The sequence below is a fragment of the Ilyonectria robusta genome, assembly GCF_021365365.1.
Source record: "Ilyonectria robusta strain PMI_751 chromosome Unknown BGZ61scaffold_19, whole genome shotgun sequence".
In the NCBI taxonomy this organism is placed as follows: domain Eukaryota; kingdom Fungi; phylum Ascomycota; class Sordariomycetes; order Hypocreales; family Nectriaceae; genus Ilyonectria; species Ilyonectria robusta.
This window is the reverse complement of record NW_025764453.1, coordinates 928,093-942,877: the sequence shown is the minus strand read 5'-3', so window position 1 is coordinate 942,877 and position 14,785 is coordinate 928,093. Positions and strand designations below refer to the sequence as shown.

The 14,785-nt window shown below is 56.3% G+C and overlaps 5 protein-coding genes across 5 annotated transcripts; 2 read left to right on the top strand and 3 right to left on the bottom strand.

Moving 5' to 3' along the window:
- Positions 1 to 75: 75 nt before the first annotated feature.
- BGZ61DRAFT_457857 (family 39 glycosyltransferase) lies at positions 76 to 4,491 on the bottom strand. The gene is made up of 5 exons (XM_046246690.1): positions 3,690 to 4,491; positions 3,311 to 3,600; positions 2,939 to 3,222; positions 1,420 to 2,886; positions 76 to 1,252 (listed from the first exon to the last, which is right to left on the bottom strand). The coding sequence occupies exons 1-5, from the start codon at positions 4,073 to 4,075 to the stop codon at positions 467 to 469; spliced, it is 3,213 nt and encodes a 1,070-aa protein (XP_046100536.1). The 5' UTR covers positions 4,076 to 4,491; the 3' UTR covers positions 76 to 466.
- Positions 4,492 to 5,692: 1,201 nt separating this feature from the next.
- BGZ61DRAFT_360521 (Pre-mRNA splicing factor PRP21 like protein-domain-containing protein) lies at positions 5,693 to 7,348 on the top strand (the record flags this gene model as incomplete). The annotated part of the gene is made up of 2 exons (XM_046241180.1): positions 5,693 to 6,983; positions 7,038 to 7,348. 2 exons carry the CDS (start codon positions 5,693 to 5,695, stop codon positions 7,346 to 7,348), a joined length of 1,602 nt encoding a protein of 533 aa, XP_046100535.1.
- A 1,279-nt stretch (positions 7,349 to 8,627) lies between these two features.
- BGZ61DRAFT_536153 (Phox homologous domain-containing protein) lies at positions 8,628 to 9,302 on the top strand (the record flags this gene model as incomplete). Its single annotated transcript, XM_046254356.1, has 3 exons — positions 8,628 to 8,696; positions 8,847 to 9,168; positions 9,274 to 9,302. 3 exons carry the CDS (start codon positions 8,628 to 8,630, stop codon positions 9,300 to 9,302), a joined length of 420 nt encoding a protein of 139 aa, XP_046100534.1.
- Positions 9,303 to 10,401: 1,099 nt separating this feature from the next.
- On the bottom strand, positions 10,402 to 11,699 carry BGZ61DRAFT_360489 (mitochondrial carrier domain-containing protein; the record flags this gene model as incomplete). Its single annotated transcript, XM_046241176.1, has 3 exons — positions 10,402 to 10,614; positions 10,679 to 11,429; positions 11,503 to 11,699. The coding sequence occupies 3 exons, from the start codon at positions 11,697 to 11,699 to the stop codon at positions 10,402 to 10,404; spliced, it is 1,161 nt and encodes a 386-aa protein (XP_046100533.1).
- A 711-nt stretch (positions 11,700 to 12,410) lies between these two features.
- BGZ61DRAFT_552648 (uncharacterized protein) lies at positions 12,411 to 14,705 on the bottom strand (the record flags this gene model as incomplete). Its single annotated transcript, XM_046255535.1, has 4 exons — positions 12,411 to 13,217; positions 13,293 to 14,102; positions 14,160 to 14,273; positions 14,609 to 14,705. The coding sequence occupies 4 exons, from the start codon at positions 14,703 to 14,705 to the stop codon at positions 12,706 to 12,708; spliced, it is 1,533 nt and encodes a 510-aa protein (XP_046100532.1). The 3' UTR covers positions 12,411 to 12,705.
- Between the last annotated feature and the right edge of the window lie 80 nt (positions 14,706 to 14,785).

Below are 14,785 nucleotides of genomic sequence, written 5' to 3'. Positions count from 1 at the left end.
TGTCAGTTGGTTCTGCAGTGACATTTGGTCCGGTATTTAGCTTCATCAAATTTCACTTTTGCGAGTTTGCTGTTGTGAACATGAAACATTTTTAATTAGATGGGAATAGTGCATCATACATTGAAGCCCACCGCAAAATGACATGACATGCCTCAACTAGGTCGGTACAAATGAGAATACGCCTTGGCCCGGCGATCTAGGTTCGGTATCAACTCGTCTCTCCCCCTTTTTTGGTCTTCTGGGTTTTCTTCACAGTGGTGTTTCTTATTCCCACAACCTCCCCAATAAAAAACCGCTGTTTGAAATATCTTTTCCCATCTCTCTCAATTCGTCATCAGATGATATGAGTACATGATGTTACACAGGTTGTAGCGGTGGCAGCGGGCCCGGGAAAAGGAGCCGCCTTTATCAGCCACGCTGACATAGAGACATCGTGAAGTCAACAAATGCCCAGTGGAGTTGGCATTTACAGCTCCTCGTGAGCGGGGGCCTCCTTCTCCTCGCCGGCAGGCTCAGACTTGGACTCCTCCGTCTCCTGGTTCTCGACGACAGGCACGGACTCTTCGGCGACGGGCTTGGACTCCTCAACCACAGGCTCAGCCTCTTCGACAATGGACTTAGCCTCCTCGACAATGGGCTTAGCCTCCTCGATGATAGACTTGGACTCCTCGACGATAGGCTTGGACTCCTCAACGACCTCGGCCTCCTTCTCGCTGTCTTGGCTGGCAGTGGCGTCCTTCTGTTCGCTGGCAGGCTTTGGCTTAGACTCTTCGGCCTCCTTCTCACCATCTTGGCTTGCCTGGTAGTTCTGAAGAGGAACGGCCTCCTCATCCTTACCCTTGACAGTCTCGCTGTTGACGCCCTCAACGTCGGGGTGAGGAGGGGCGACACCAACCAGATCCTCAGGCCAACCGCCCTCAGGGGCGTTGAGCTCGTTGCCAGCCTCATCGACAACACGGGTCTGAGTCTCGTACTTGGTTTTGAACTCAACCTTGCCCTCCAAGGCCTTGACCTGCTCAGGGTCCAAGAGATTGCCGTCCTGGTCTCGGTACTCGACCTTCTCTTCCTTGGCAATGACTCGGTGCTGCTCCATGGCAGGGGCTCCGGAGATGCCGGCCTCCTGTTGGGCCTTGACCTCGGGGGCCTTCTCAACAGGAGGGGCGGGCTGGTTAGGCTCGACCTTCTTCACCTCCGTGGTGGGCACCGCGCCGTCACTGACAGTGGGAACCTCAGTAAGAGTGTACTTGTCATACTGCATCAGGCATGTTAGCTTTAAGCTGCCCAAATAGTTGTCTGTGAGTGCATACACCAAACGACAGATACAAGCATGGCATGGAGGGAGGCCATGTCGAACATGTCGCTCAGTCACCCGCGGCGATGCGGGAGTTTTCTTTGTGGGATTTCCTCAGAATTACTTACGCTATCGAAGAAAGTGTTGCAGTCGAAGTCCCAGGTAGTGAAGAGCTTGACTCGCTTGCACTCGGCCTTGGTCCAGGGGCTGCCGTAGGCCAGGGGAGCGAACAGGGTGAAGACGGCCGTGGTGAGAACGAGGAAGGAGACGGCGGTGATCCTGTTGATGATGGGGTTCTCGCGGACGCCGATGCCGGGAACGCGAGCAGTGAGGTAGTCAAATACTTGGCACAGGGCGATGATGCCAAAGTAGAGAGCCGGGAAGTAGTGATGGAGGAAGAGTTGACGCTTCATCAGATAGAAGGGAAAGTAGTGCAGGGCCCAACCAAGAACATAGGTACCGATCTCGTAGTCGAAACGCTTGAAAGTGGTATGGCGGTAATCGTTGCAGTTACGCTGCCATCGCAGAACGGCAACACCCTTGAACAGCATCCAGAGAGCAACGGCCAAGGTGGTGGACCACCAGATGATAGGATTGCCAATGAGGTAGACCTGGGTGTGGTGCTTGCCCCAGAAGTTGATACCACGGCGAAGGATGGGCCAAGACTCAGGGCGCGAGTCCCAAGCGTGGGAGTCGGTTAGACCAGCGTTGGTGGCCCACATGACCTTGTTGAGCTCCCAGAACTTGCCAAAGAAGCCAGGCTTACGGTAGTTGACCTTCTCAACGCCGTCCACGAGCTGAGGGTGCTCGTTGAACTCGACATACCACAAGCTGTTGGGAAGGGTGCCACCACGAGCACAGGTGACCTCCTGCTGCTCGGAAGCCCAGTCAGGGAGCTTGACCTTGTGGGAGAAGAGGACACAGCCAGTCATGACGTGGACAAGGCGGAATTTGGTCTCAATGACGCGGACACGCTCCTTGGCGATGGCACCGTGAGATCGCTGCTTGACAATCTCCACGCGGAAGTAGTCGTTGGCATCACCCTCAAAACCCTCGTAGCCGTAGGCAGACACCTCGTTCTGCCAGTCAGCCTCGGTGATCGGGGGTCGGACATCGTGGGAGTGGAGGCGGCGGTTGGTAGGGCGATGGAAGAGGCGGAGGACGCTGCCATGCTTGATGTACTCGGGCTCGGGAAGGGCGTCCCAGGCCGTGGTGCCGTTGATGGGCTGGCCATCAATGCCAAGGGGTTGGGTCTGGTTCTCGAGCAGCCAGATGTTGTTGTCGTCCTTGTGAGGGTAGAGAGTGATCTGCTGCTGCTTGCTGCCCGTGGGGTACATGAGGGGGTGGGAGTGGAGGTAGCCACCTCGGGTGTTGACATGTCGAATGCTCACGCGGCTGCCCATGATGACATCGGCAGGGACATCCTGCATGCCCTTGCTGTTCAGAGTGGCCTGAAATTCGGAGCTCATGAAACCGTCACCGTCACCGGGGTTCTTGAGAATGGCGAAGTGGATGGCGAACATGGCCATGTAGAAGGTGACAGGGATGACAATGAGGGAGAAGATACGGGCCACGAAGTGCTTGGACCAAAGTCGCTTCGAGGAGTTAGCAGATCAGAAGTAGGACAAGGGGGATGGGATTACGAACCATGGAGACGTTCTTGCTGTCACCGAGGAGAACCCAGAGTTGAACTAGAGTGAGGGATCCAACCCAAGCAATGGTGAACAAGCCGACCCACTTGATGCTAGCAGTGATGCCGAGACCAAGACCAGTGAGTACGAGCCAGAACCACCAGCTTAGCGAGAAGGCCTTCTCAGGGCCTAGCTCGTGCTGGTTGGTGAAGCAGGAAAAGGCAAGAGCTGTGAAAGCAGTGGCGGCAACCAGAGGCGAATCGAGGAGGATCAGGCGGGCCTGGGTCAGAAGACCGTTCTCTGCAACGGGACGATGTCAGTAAGCGACCTCGAGGGGGTGCATTTAGGTCTCGGCGAGGGCGCGCGCGAGGACTAGGAGGAATCGCACCGAAGATAATGAGGCCAGCACCCAAGGTAGCTGTCATGGTACGGCAACCGACAGCCTTGAGGGTGAGGAACATGCAGGGGGCGAGCAAGACACCGCAGATGGCGGGGAACATGCGCATGGCGACGTAGGGGACACCGGGCTCGAGGTAGTCCTTGCCAATCTCCTTGAAGTCGAACTTGCCGTCGAAGCCGGCAATCCATCCGGTCAGAGCGATGAGCATCTTGGCCAGGGGCGGGTGGACGTCCATAAAGAACTTGCCCTTGATGTACTTGGAAGCGAAACCGCCGAAGCTGTTCGGGGAGACATCATGGTCAGCGGGAAAGTTCATCTCGCGGACAGGGCCGGGAAAGGGGATGCGCATGGGAGCATTGTGACTTACTGGACCTCATCGAAAACGACGCTGGTGGGCTGGAAGATCTTGAAGACACGGACAATCGTGGCAAGAATGGTAACGGAGAGGACCATCCAGTAGTCGGAGACGGGGAGCAAGAAGACATCGTTGTCCTCGACGCCCTCAGACTGGTACGAGGTGATCTTCTTCTTGCCTGACTTGGACTTGGACTTAGCAACAGGCTTAGCAACAGGCTCCGACTGCCGCTGGGGCTGCTGTGGCAGTTGCTGCACCGGCGGCGGCTGCAGTTGCTGTGCCTTGACAGGAGGCTGAGGACTTCTACCGCGTTGTCCCTTGGCCGGCGGTTGAGGACTCTTGCCTCGTTGTCCCTTGGCCGGCGGCTGGGGACTTTTGCCCCGCGTGGAACGAGCCATGGCAGACGAGGACAGCTAGGGAACTCGGCTCGGATGGGCTCGACTCGCAAGGAGTTGTAGAGGAACGAGGTCGTGTCTCGTAGTCGCAGGCGCCTGAGGTGCGGTGCGTGAAGCGATCGATCGATGGTTGGTGATGGGTGGGGGCAGTCAAAAGAGAGTAAAGGAAGAGATTAAAGAATCCTCATCAGTGGCTGATGCAGGAAAAAGGAAATAGAAGAGGACAAGAAGACAACAAACACCCGGCAAACGGTCAATCGCAGCAGGCCTTCCGGGATGGGTGGGAGAGGCGATGGCGAGAGGCGATCGAGGATGAAAAAGGAGGAGGGATAAGCAGAGTCCCGACTTGGACACGAAGAATCAGGGGATGCAACGCGCGTGCGACCGGCCGACTGGCGATGGGATCCTCTCAACCCACGCGTCCAAGTGCCAGAAATTGTAGCTACAGTGGCCTTTTCGGCTCGTTCCCAGAGTCCCCGCTAAGCCCACCCGGGGCTCGTCCCAGCTGTCCCAGCATATCCCAGCATGTCCCAGGCTCCCTTTCCCCCCAAACCCACCCCCGTCTGCCCTATAAAAAGCCCCGGGGGCCCGCTAATACTGGTCCTAGCCTTCCTGGAGCACTTACGGGCCACTGCGGCGGTCAAACCCCTGCAAAGGATCTGACGGCAACTTATCAAGGGACGCCTCGTTGAAACAAGGAGCTCAGAGACACCGTTTCTCCCTTTGTTTCTTTACGAGTTGCGTGCCTCCATTAACGGCCATCTCGTCCCACCGCCCCAGCTGAAAATGGAATCCCACGTATTTCAATTGCTGCGCGCTCTGGAAACGGCGTTGGTCGTACATGATACGTTGCAAGAGACCAGGGGGGACGCCACTGCAGGTACTTACATCCCTAGTGTTACTTCAGCCGCAACAGGGGTAACTGCGCTGTAAGGTGGCTTTTTTACAGGCAGCTCAACCGGCGCCGTCTGACATGTGGACTGCAGCACTTCCAAGCTGACCGACAGAAACGAAGCCCCTATTCCGTCAATTCTACTTCGTACGGCCTGCCAATGGTTTGGCCCCAAACATGAACATGCCCAGGGTGGAGTTGGACTTGATCCAGACGCGTCTCCTGGTAGACTTGCGACTTAATTATGAATAGACTAGAAGACTACTGAAGCACTATTGACTGCCCCCTGGAGCTATCCTAGAACCAGACATGAGCAGGATGCAGATATGGAGCTGGCTGTTAACGTTAGGTAAGCAGCCATGACCGCCGTTGGAACCTCCACAGCACAACATGGATTGCATCATACCTTAGAATTTACTCAAGGAAGCCAACCAAGGGCTGCGTACTCCGTACACTGTCCCGATCTCGTGTGTACCAATCAACACCGTGCAATGTCTCACTGTCAGTCCATTCACATGCCGTCCCAATTGCCCTCATCCTAGGTGGCTGGTGCTGGCTGAAGATGGCGGAGGATGGCGCTCTTCAGCTCTGACACCCTGTGCCGGATCAACTATTTATCCGACAAAGCTTCGCGTTAGCCATACGCATCTCGAAATTTCCTAGCTGGGTCCAAGGCACGTTTCGCCAAACCCTTCGCGACGACATCAGAAGAGACAGACGTGTCAACCATGGCAGCTGTCGCAACAAACGGCGATTCCACCGTCCTCGACGACATCAAGCCCCCGGCCGGCGTCGTCCTCCCCCCTCGCGAGATCCGCAATGTCCTCGAGAAGACGGCCGGCTACGTCGCGCGCAACGGTAGCGTCTTCGAGGATCGCATCCGCGACAAGGAGCGCCAGAACCCAAAGTTCAGCTTCCTTAACCCCACCGATGCCTATCACCCCTTCTATCAATGGCGCCTCAACGAGGTCAAGGCCGGTCGAGGGACTGCCATTGCGGCTGGTCGCGCTGAGGACGCGGGCTCCGCGCCCGAGAAGCCGCAGGGCCCGCCTAAGCCTCCGGACTTCCAGTTCTCTGCGCGCATGCCCAGGATCAACCAGAAGGATCTAGACGTCATTCGCCTAGCAGCGCTTTTTGTCGCCAAGAACGGCCGCCAGTTCATGACCCAGCTGGCCCAGCGCGAGGCTGGCAACCCTCAGTTCCAGTTCCTCATCCCCAACCACACCTTTCACAACTTCTTCCAGCACATCATCGACCAGTATACCACACTCTTGAGGGCGAGCGGACTTGGTGGCGAGGGTGGAAAGCTGCAGGAGGAGCGCATGAAGGGTCTAGAGACCAATATCGAAGACAAGTTCCTTGTCCTCAACCGCGCCAAGCAGCGAGCCGAGTATATCAAGTTCCAGGAGTCCGAGCGGCAGAAGAAGGAAGAGGAGGAAGAGAAGGAGAAGGCGGATTTCGCCCAGATCGACTGGGGAGATTTCGTCGTCGTGGAAACAATCACATTCAACGACGCAGACGAGCAGACCAACCTACCACCTCCGACCAACCTATCCGAGCTCCAGTACGCCTCCCTTGAAGAACGAAACAACGCCTCCATTAGCTCCAATCTGCGCATTGAAGAGGCCATGCCCGGCGAGGACACCGCCTACAACGCATCCCCTGCTGTCGCGCAACCCTATGCCCTCCCCGTCCACCCCGGATTCGCCCCTCAGCAGCCAGTCTACCAGCCCCAGATGCCTCCACCCTCACAACTCTACCCCTCAGGGCCGCAACAACCGCACCGATCTGCCCAAGAGGAGGAAGAGGAGCGCCGGATCCAGGAGCGCGCAGAGGCGCAGGCCAGGAAGCAGCAGGCACATACCGAGGCTCGTGGTGGTGGTGCTCCGATGAAGATCAAAGAGAACTACGTGCCGCGCGCAGCGCAGAAGGCTGCCAACAGGCAGGGTGCCCAGATGGCCTTGTGTCCCAACTGCAAACAGCAGATCCCCATGAACGAGCTCGAAGCCCACATGCGAAGTAAGTCCCGATATACCCTTCGTTAGAATGAACAGACGCTAATAATCCACTTAGTCGAGCTCCTGGACCCGAGCTGGAAGGAACAAAAGGCCAAGGCCGACTCTCGCTACTCCGCTTCGACTCTATCCCACGTCGATGTGGCCAACAACCTCAAGCGCCTCGCCAGCCAGCGAAGCGATGTCTTCGACCCCGTCACCGGACAGGCTCTTTCCGAGGATGAGCTTGCCCGTAGGAAGAAGGCCGCCATCCACAGTTTCGATGGCAACCCAGACGTCAAGGCACAGGCACAACTCGGTCATATGCAGAATGTCAACGTCGAGGAACAGATTCGCGCCATCCACCAGAAGTTTGCCGACAAGAAGTGAACCATCATCCGACCTGGCGACGGTGTCAATCCACCCAAATGACGGTCCAATGAGGGAAAGTCTAGTGCAAGAAACCCCCGATCCTTATCTGCGCTGGGACCTGCCACCACGGTGGCCTTCGGGGGATGAATGTCTCAAAGCCCCTTCTCAGCATCAAAAGCCCTGGGTACACGAGAGATTGTTTGGCGTTGGTAGTCATGGCCCAAGGTGAGGCACATCTGGCGTTTGAATTTCGTGATTTCGGGGACTCATATGTCTTGTTTCAGCTCCAATCCTCCCTGGAGAGGCCGACCTGCAAGCGATGGGAAGGAGAAGGGAATAGTTTGCCTTGCGTGGGGAGGTTGAGATCATCGCAGTATTGTCATCAAGACCGAGGAGGGGATACATATCGAGGCTGTGGACGCGATGTCTGCCGACGCCAATTCTGAGTAACCAGACACGCCCCTCGCCGGATGAGACGAGTAGAGTGTGAATCATGTACCAATGTACTGTACATTACCTATAATACATAGTTGCATACCCGCCCCCTCGCTCAGATAGATGCAGGACGCTTGTCGTCCAGGGAGTAGATCTGATAATCGCAACCGCGAGACGAAGACCAGAGTATGAACAGACATGGCTGAAATATTACATCCTCCGTTCCACCAGTGAGATAGCAATGGCAAGATACGCCAGCTCAGCTAGGCCTCGTTCCCGACACGAAGATGTCGTTAAAGCCAACGATAATCCAGCACCTGTGGATGAAAGACAATTGATATATATGTGGTGTGGGCAATACCAAGCACTCACCAGAAGCTATATCCCGGATGCGGATTCATTAAAAGAGGTCAATAAGGAAGGTCTTAGCCCAGTTCTTGATATCCCTACCCAAAAACGGCTGAACCCATTGGCCAACTTGGGAGCAAGTGCCAAGCCCACCTTCAATGTCCCCGCCTTCCTAAGCTCCTCGCAGAGAGACACAGCCCCCCACCAAAGCCGCCCGCCTCCGTCTGATCTGCTCTGTCATCGGCGAACCTCTCCATCTGATCCCGTCCTCGTTCGCTTTGCAGCCGCGACAAAACCCACCACCAACCACCACTCCCACCACCACCCAACACCGCGAATCCCCTCGCTCTCAACGCCATACCACCGGCGCAACCTGCTTTCTCCCCTCTGCCGGTGATCCCCGGCTATTGAACCCCCAAACACCGCCAAACTGGCGCCCGATCAGGATCCCGGCCACAGCGCCGGCACCGACCCCGAGTCGCCCAAGGGACTGCATCGCCCGATCCTCCAGTCCATGCCCGATACTCGCCAGCAGAGCTTCGACGAGATCTACGGCCCCCCCGAGAACTTTCTCGAGATTGAGGTGAGCTTCCCCGCCTACCGTGCTGCTCCCGTGTCCCCTCGGCTTCGCCCCCGCGACCTCGCGAAATAGTGTCGCAAGACCATCTCCAGATCGCGCCAAGTCGACAAGACCTCACCAACAGTTCACTAACCCACGTCGCCTGCGATCTAGGTTCGCAACCCCCGAACCCACGGCATGGGGCGCAACATGTACACCGACTACGAGATCATGTGTCGCACCAACATCCCCGCCTTCAAGCTGCGCCAGAGCAGCGTCCGCCGCCGCTACTCCGATTTTGAGTACTTTCGCGACATTCTCGAGCGCGAAAGCGCTCGCGTCACCATCCCGCCGCTCCCCGGCAAGGTCTTCACCAACCGCTTCAGTGACGACGTCATCGAGGGTCGCCGTGCGGGGCTCGAGAAGTTCCTCAAGATTGTCGTCGGCCACCCGCTGTTGCAGACCGGCAGCAAGGTCCTGGCTGCCTTTGTCCAGGGTAAGCGCCCCTCCCTGCTGATATCGCGCGAATTTGGCATGACGGCATCAATGTGACGCACTGGACGTGGATACGGACCGTAAACTCACTGACTGACCTTGACAGACCCCAACTGGGACCGTAATGCTTGGTGACCCCGTCGCCTTATATGGTCCTTGATCACCATATCCTCTTATTCCACTTCTGCTTCCTCTTCCGCCCCCCGAACTCCCCGGAAGCTCCGCAAGCGACAACAACCCACACGCCAACGAGATACCCCCCTTGAGTATCTCTCGCACCACTAGATGATCACCCTCCAAGAGAATGCCGCAGAGAGGGGGTGGACTCAAAGGTGGGCGACAAGGGGAGAGAGGACATGTTAAAAGGACCATTCTCCCCCTTAGTCTTTACCTCCAACCCGTATATAGCCTTCTGTCTGTCCCGCTTATCCCGCTCGTGGGAATACCAGGTCGGTCCTTTGCTTCAGTTTAGCCCTCGTTGGTCATCCACGATTCCCGTCTTCTTGTCTTTTTTCTTGGTTGTACCACATTTTGGCAGTACCACGGCTGCTGCTTCAATTTGGAGGGAGGGGGGGCGTTGGGATACCATTTTTTCCTGTATCTTGCTGCACTTCTCGTCAATCCTGACGAAACATTGCCATTCACTTGAAGAGAAAAAAGCAAGGCACCCCCGAACCAAAGCGGAATGTTTGCACGTGTTCATATCCAGCGTCAGATTGCTATCCCCTAAACAAAACGCCCAGCGGAAGTTGGAAATGTTATATGTCCTATGCGTACATCATGGTGGTGGTACATGGTAAATAAGCGTTGAATGTCCATGCGGAGCAGGGCATACGCAAAATTGCGCCCCTAATTGTACATGTAATGTGAGAGTGTGTTTTTTGGTCTCCTCGTCTACAAGGCTGCCCCGAGCCTGCCAGCCAAACGCCACAATATCGAGACGCCTAAAAATGCTTGTCCTTCCCCTTTCTGTGTCGTGATTTTTGGTGGCTCCGGTTCCTCTAGAACCGGGAAAGTACTAATATTATACATGGTGGTCGTGGCGCCATATCCAGAGATGAGGGGACCCAAGAGCGGAATGTCTTCTCTCCCCTTCCAGCTGCGGTGAATTTCGTTTTCCAGTGATGTTACAATGTGACGAGCCAAGAACAGAGGAGTCTGTGGTGGCTTATATTTTCGTCAAAAACCCTTCTTGTCGGTGTCGTCACTTCAGCCCTTTCGTCGTGTCTTGCCTCTAGGCAGGCGTGTGGAAGAGGCGAAGGATACCCTCGTACATGCCGAACATGATGGCTGCGCTGGGCACGGTGCGCATGAGATGGGGCGTCAAGCCGCCATAGAGACCCATCAGGCCCTCCTCGATCCAGACGAGCTTGAAGCACTGCATCAGGCCGGTGTACTTGGGGAGGCCGTTGTCCATGGGCGCCTGTCGTAGTCGTGTTCGCGCAACCTATTCATCGAGTCAGTATGTCTGCAATCGGCAGAAACGGGAGGGGATATCAAGAAAAGCGCACCTCGTGAGGATAGGCGATGACGGCAGCCACCAGCTTCGCACCGCCAGCAGCGCCGGCATTGCCCGTCCATTCCAGCGTCTTGTCCCACCATGTCTTGTCCCTCCCAGTGCGCACGATCTCAGCTTCCCGGCGGGCGAGGGCGACCTTCATCTGCTCGTACAGCATCCACTGCATGGTCGACTCGACGACACCGAGGTAGCTGGCGCTCATACCGCGGTAGAGGCTCCCGAGGCCCTCGTCCCGCAGGATCTGGCGCACGCAGTCGTAGCTGTTGCGGTACTGGCGCATTGTGGAACCCCCACTGCGCTCCGAGACGTTCTTGTCCAGCTGCAGGCGGGTTTTCACCATCCAGATGGGATTCGTAATGGTCGAGGTGACGACACCGGCGGCGACACCGGCCGTGAGGTGAACCCAAGGGGCCTCCTGGCCTTGGTTGCCATACTGGGAGATGAGGCGCTTGCCGTTGCCGTAGACGTAGAAATTGATGCTGCGGGCGGGGATGACGCCGACGAGATTGGGGCCGAGGCCCTTGAACAGGGCCCGCCACCCCTCAGTCTTGTATACGGAGCCGAGAATCTGGAGGGTGTCGTTGAGATGGTAGAGGGCGGCGCGGGCGGGATTGACGGAGCCAAGAGCTTGCATCTGGGCCTGGCGAGTGACGCGGATCTGGGCCTGGTAGAAGTCGGACTGCAGTCGTGTCTTGAGGACGTCGAGGGGAGCTGTGAGGGTTGCGGCCGTCATGCCACCGGCTCTAGAGATTGGGCATGTCTGTCAGCTTTCTGTCTCCAGTTGTACAGTTGCAGAGCGCAAAGAGTTGGACGTACGCGCCGGCTACCATGTGCACCCATGACTTAGCAAAAGGCAAAGCCTTGACATTGCCCTGCACAATGGTGTCGTCGGGAAGGACATCGCCGGTCTCTCTCGACTGTATGAGGGCGGCGTGATCTCGGGGAGTTTTGGTGTGGTGGAAGGCCCGCTCATCGTGGGCGGCGACCAAGGTCGTAGATTGGGGGATTGTCATTTGGGAAGCAGCCGTCATGGCTCTGTTTGGATCGGTTTCGTCTCAATTCGCTGTCGTCTCGAGTGTTGCAGTATTTGGAGGTGACTTTGCGCCCGGGACGGTCGGTGACAAGACGGAGACGCAGTGCGGGATTCGATTATTCAGGACAAAGGCAACCACTCTCTACTTTTGCTGGCCCATAGCATCAAAGGGTCGTTTGAATCGTCGTGAGGAGAGAGAGTGCGTGTGGTGATGAGAAAAGGAAAAAAAAATCAAGATGATTATTTCAGCACTCATGCAGGAGCAGAGCAGCTGGCATGGCCACTTTGGGCCGCCTCGAAGACTAGATCCAACTTTTTTTCTCTGCGGATTGCGACTGGACGACTCACGAGCCACACGCGCCGCCTCGTCCCGCGTGGCATGGGCCAGGCCATCCCGGGTGGGTCCGGGGCTCCGGGTCCGGCCAGGACAGAATTATTGCCCTTCATACTACGTATTCTCGCAATAAATTGGCACAGCTAAGCGCCGATGTAGATGACATGCTGATAGCTGAGCTTGCTGAAGTAGTGCAGTCTGATGGTCTATCACTTGTTGAAAAGCCGATATATAGAGATACAATAAAAGCTGATGCAGTAAGTTTAACAACTTCTTGAAGTCATGACATGCATTAGTTAAAGCTCCGCCGCTATTGCTCATCTTCGGTAGTTGATCGGTCGCGGATCATACTGTATGGGGGGCTGTCTAGATACTATTGAAGGTGTCAAACTTCCTGCGCCAGCCTTTGTAGAGTGTGCCAATTCATTGGGAGAATATGTAGTACGTGCTACACTACATGGCACCGGCATACACTGTACGGTACGTCATGCATGCACTTACCAAAGGGCCATAGTTGTAGGGGTCATGGACATGCAGGCAATCACGTCCAACTGAAACAACTTGACTTGATCATGGACAAACGTTTCTTCGTAGCTAGCTGTCTGTGCCTCCTTATCTAACAACATCCTCTCTTGAAGCACAGACACATGGCCTAGCTGGGTGACGCATTCAACGAGACATCGCTACTTCGAGGCGCATTAGTCGTTGTTGTGGTGCTCGCCGTTGCGACAACAGGCAGGCCGTGACCTGGCTGGGGCAATTCAGATGTCCGATCAGCGGCCTCCCCAACAGACGATCCCACGCCCAGACTCAGCCGATGTCTCTCGGCACTCAGGTCAAACCTGGTCATTGGTATAGAAGTAGGTGGCTCCAATGTTGTTAGGCGGCCCCCTTCTCGACTTGGTGGCTGCGAGCCACCGTCCTTTGCTATCGACCCGGCTGTGCCTGGTGTCACCTCGCCCGACATCTGACCCGCTTCCTGTCTGTCTCCGAGACGATCCGCCCGGACATCCCTCACCTCAGAGGCGTCGGATCCGCCATCTTCTTCCACGTCCACATATCCACAATCCTTCATGGTCATTTCATGCCTGAGTCGTTCCATCTCTTCCTCCGTGACCGTCTTCCAACTGCACTTGGCATGCTTCTTCGTGCATCCCACACATGCTGTCAAATGCTTGACACATTGCACTTTGAGTCGTCGACATCGGTCACATGGCGGATTGATTACCTCCCCCTTGCCTAGTTGGTCTGTCCTTTGCGTGATGACTGATCGAAAGACCTCCGCTCGACTGTCCACGACAGGTTGTCCCGTTGTCTCGGTAGTGTTTCCTGTCCCATTTCGGTCACTTGAGCTTGGAGGAGCATAAGCATGGGAAGTGTTGTGAGATGGCGACCGTGGACCGAAGTTGGCCAACGAACCTCCAACCGCAGAAGCTGCCCGGGACGGTGGTGGGGAGGCTGAAGCTGCGATAAACTGCTGGAGAAGATCTGCGTGGAGATCGTAGGCCAGGTTAAAGTTGGCGCCTCGGTGGCTGGGGTTTGCGGACGAGAATCTGGACGACGTTTGTTCTTGGGTGCTACGACATCGATGTATATCCTGTTTTCGGTGACCGAGCCTGTGATTTAGGATGCGTGCCCTTGCTGCCACTTCATCGGCCTTCTTGTAAAGAATTGATGTCCTCTGCTCGAGGATGTCTAGTGTCGCGAGCTCTGCCGCCTCATCTTCTTCGAGGGGCTGATCTAGCGGGAATCGGTCTAAGGCGCCAGACCAGACCAGGCGCCAGTCATCCTCTGTGATCTCGACCTGTACCCCATTGAGGACGAACTGACACCAGCGTGAGCCGTCGGGCTTGTGCGTCAGAGAAAACTCCTTGGGATTGGATCGGGCGTATGTGACAACATCGAGCCAGCTGATAGTGTTGGAGAAGTGCTGGAGAGGGGTGGTCTTGATGGGTCCGTCAAAGAACTTCTCAATCCCCCTGAGCAGGCGTGGGCCCGTCAGTTTGGCCCCGAGGCTTGCAGCGAGACTCTCATGCCGGTCTAAAACATCTATAATCGTCCATCAACTTCCGACAAGATGAGAACAGAGAATTATCGGGTCCCTACTTTCGTACTCGCCGATAAGGCCAATGATGTCAGCAAATGTGTCGCCATCGCCCTGGACAAGGCTCAGATGTGAGGAGTTCGACCTCGGTAGATAGTGAATGTAGCCAGGCACGCCTTGATGTCGAGTTAGCACATCCTCCCAGGTAGGTCATAAGCTTTGCCAATTCGCCAAGGGAGCAAGTCGAAAATGAAGCACGAGGAATGGGCGTCCTGGAGGCGCGACGCAACAGGTTGACCTCGGAGAGGATGGTGGACGATGAATCGTCAACAGATGGACTCCTCGCGCGCCGATGGGTGATACAGGCCGGTAGACAGATGCAGAGACAATGGGCAGGCACACAAATAGTTGATCAAGCGGACGAATCCTGCTTCATACTACAGATGGAGCATGTCTGACGGCGAGGCACGGGACACGAGATGACGGCGAAGCGCTGGCGCATGAAACTTACCTGGCTGGAGTGGATGCGGAGGACGGCCTGGATGGCCACCGGCGTCGTCGACGTCACGCTTTCGTTTTTGAGGCTCCGCGTCCACGACATGGGCCATGTTTGGCCTGGCTGGAGGGATCTCGTGTGTGCGTGCGTGGTGGTGAGGACGAGGTCACCTCAATCACAGTGGTCAAGAAT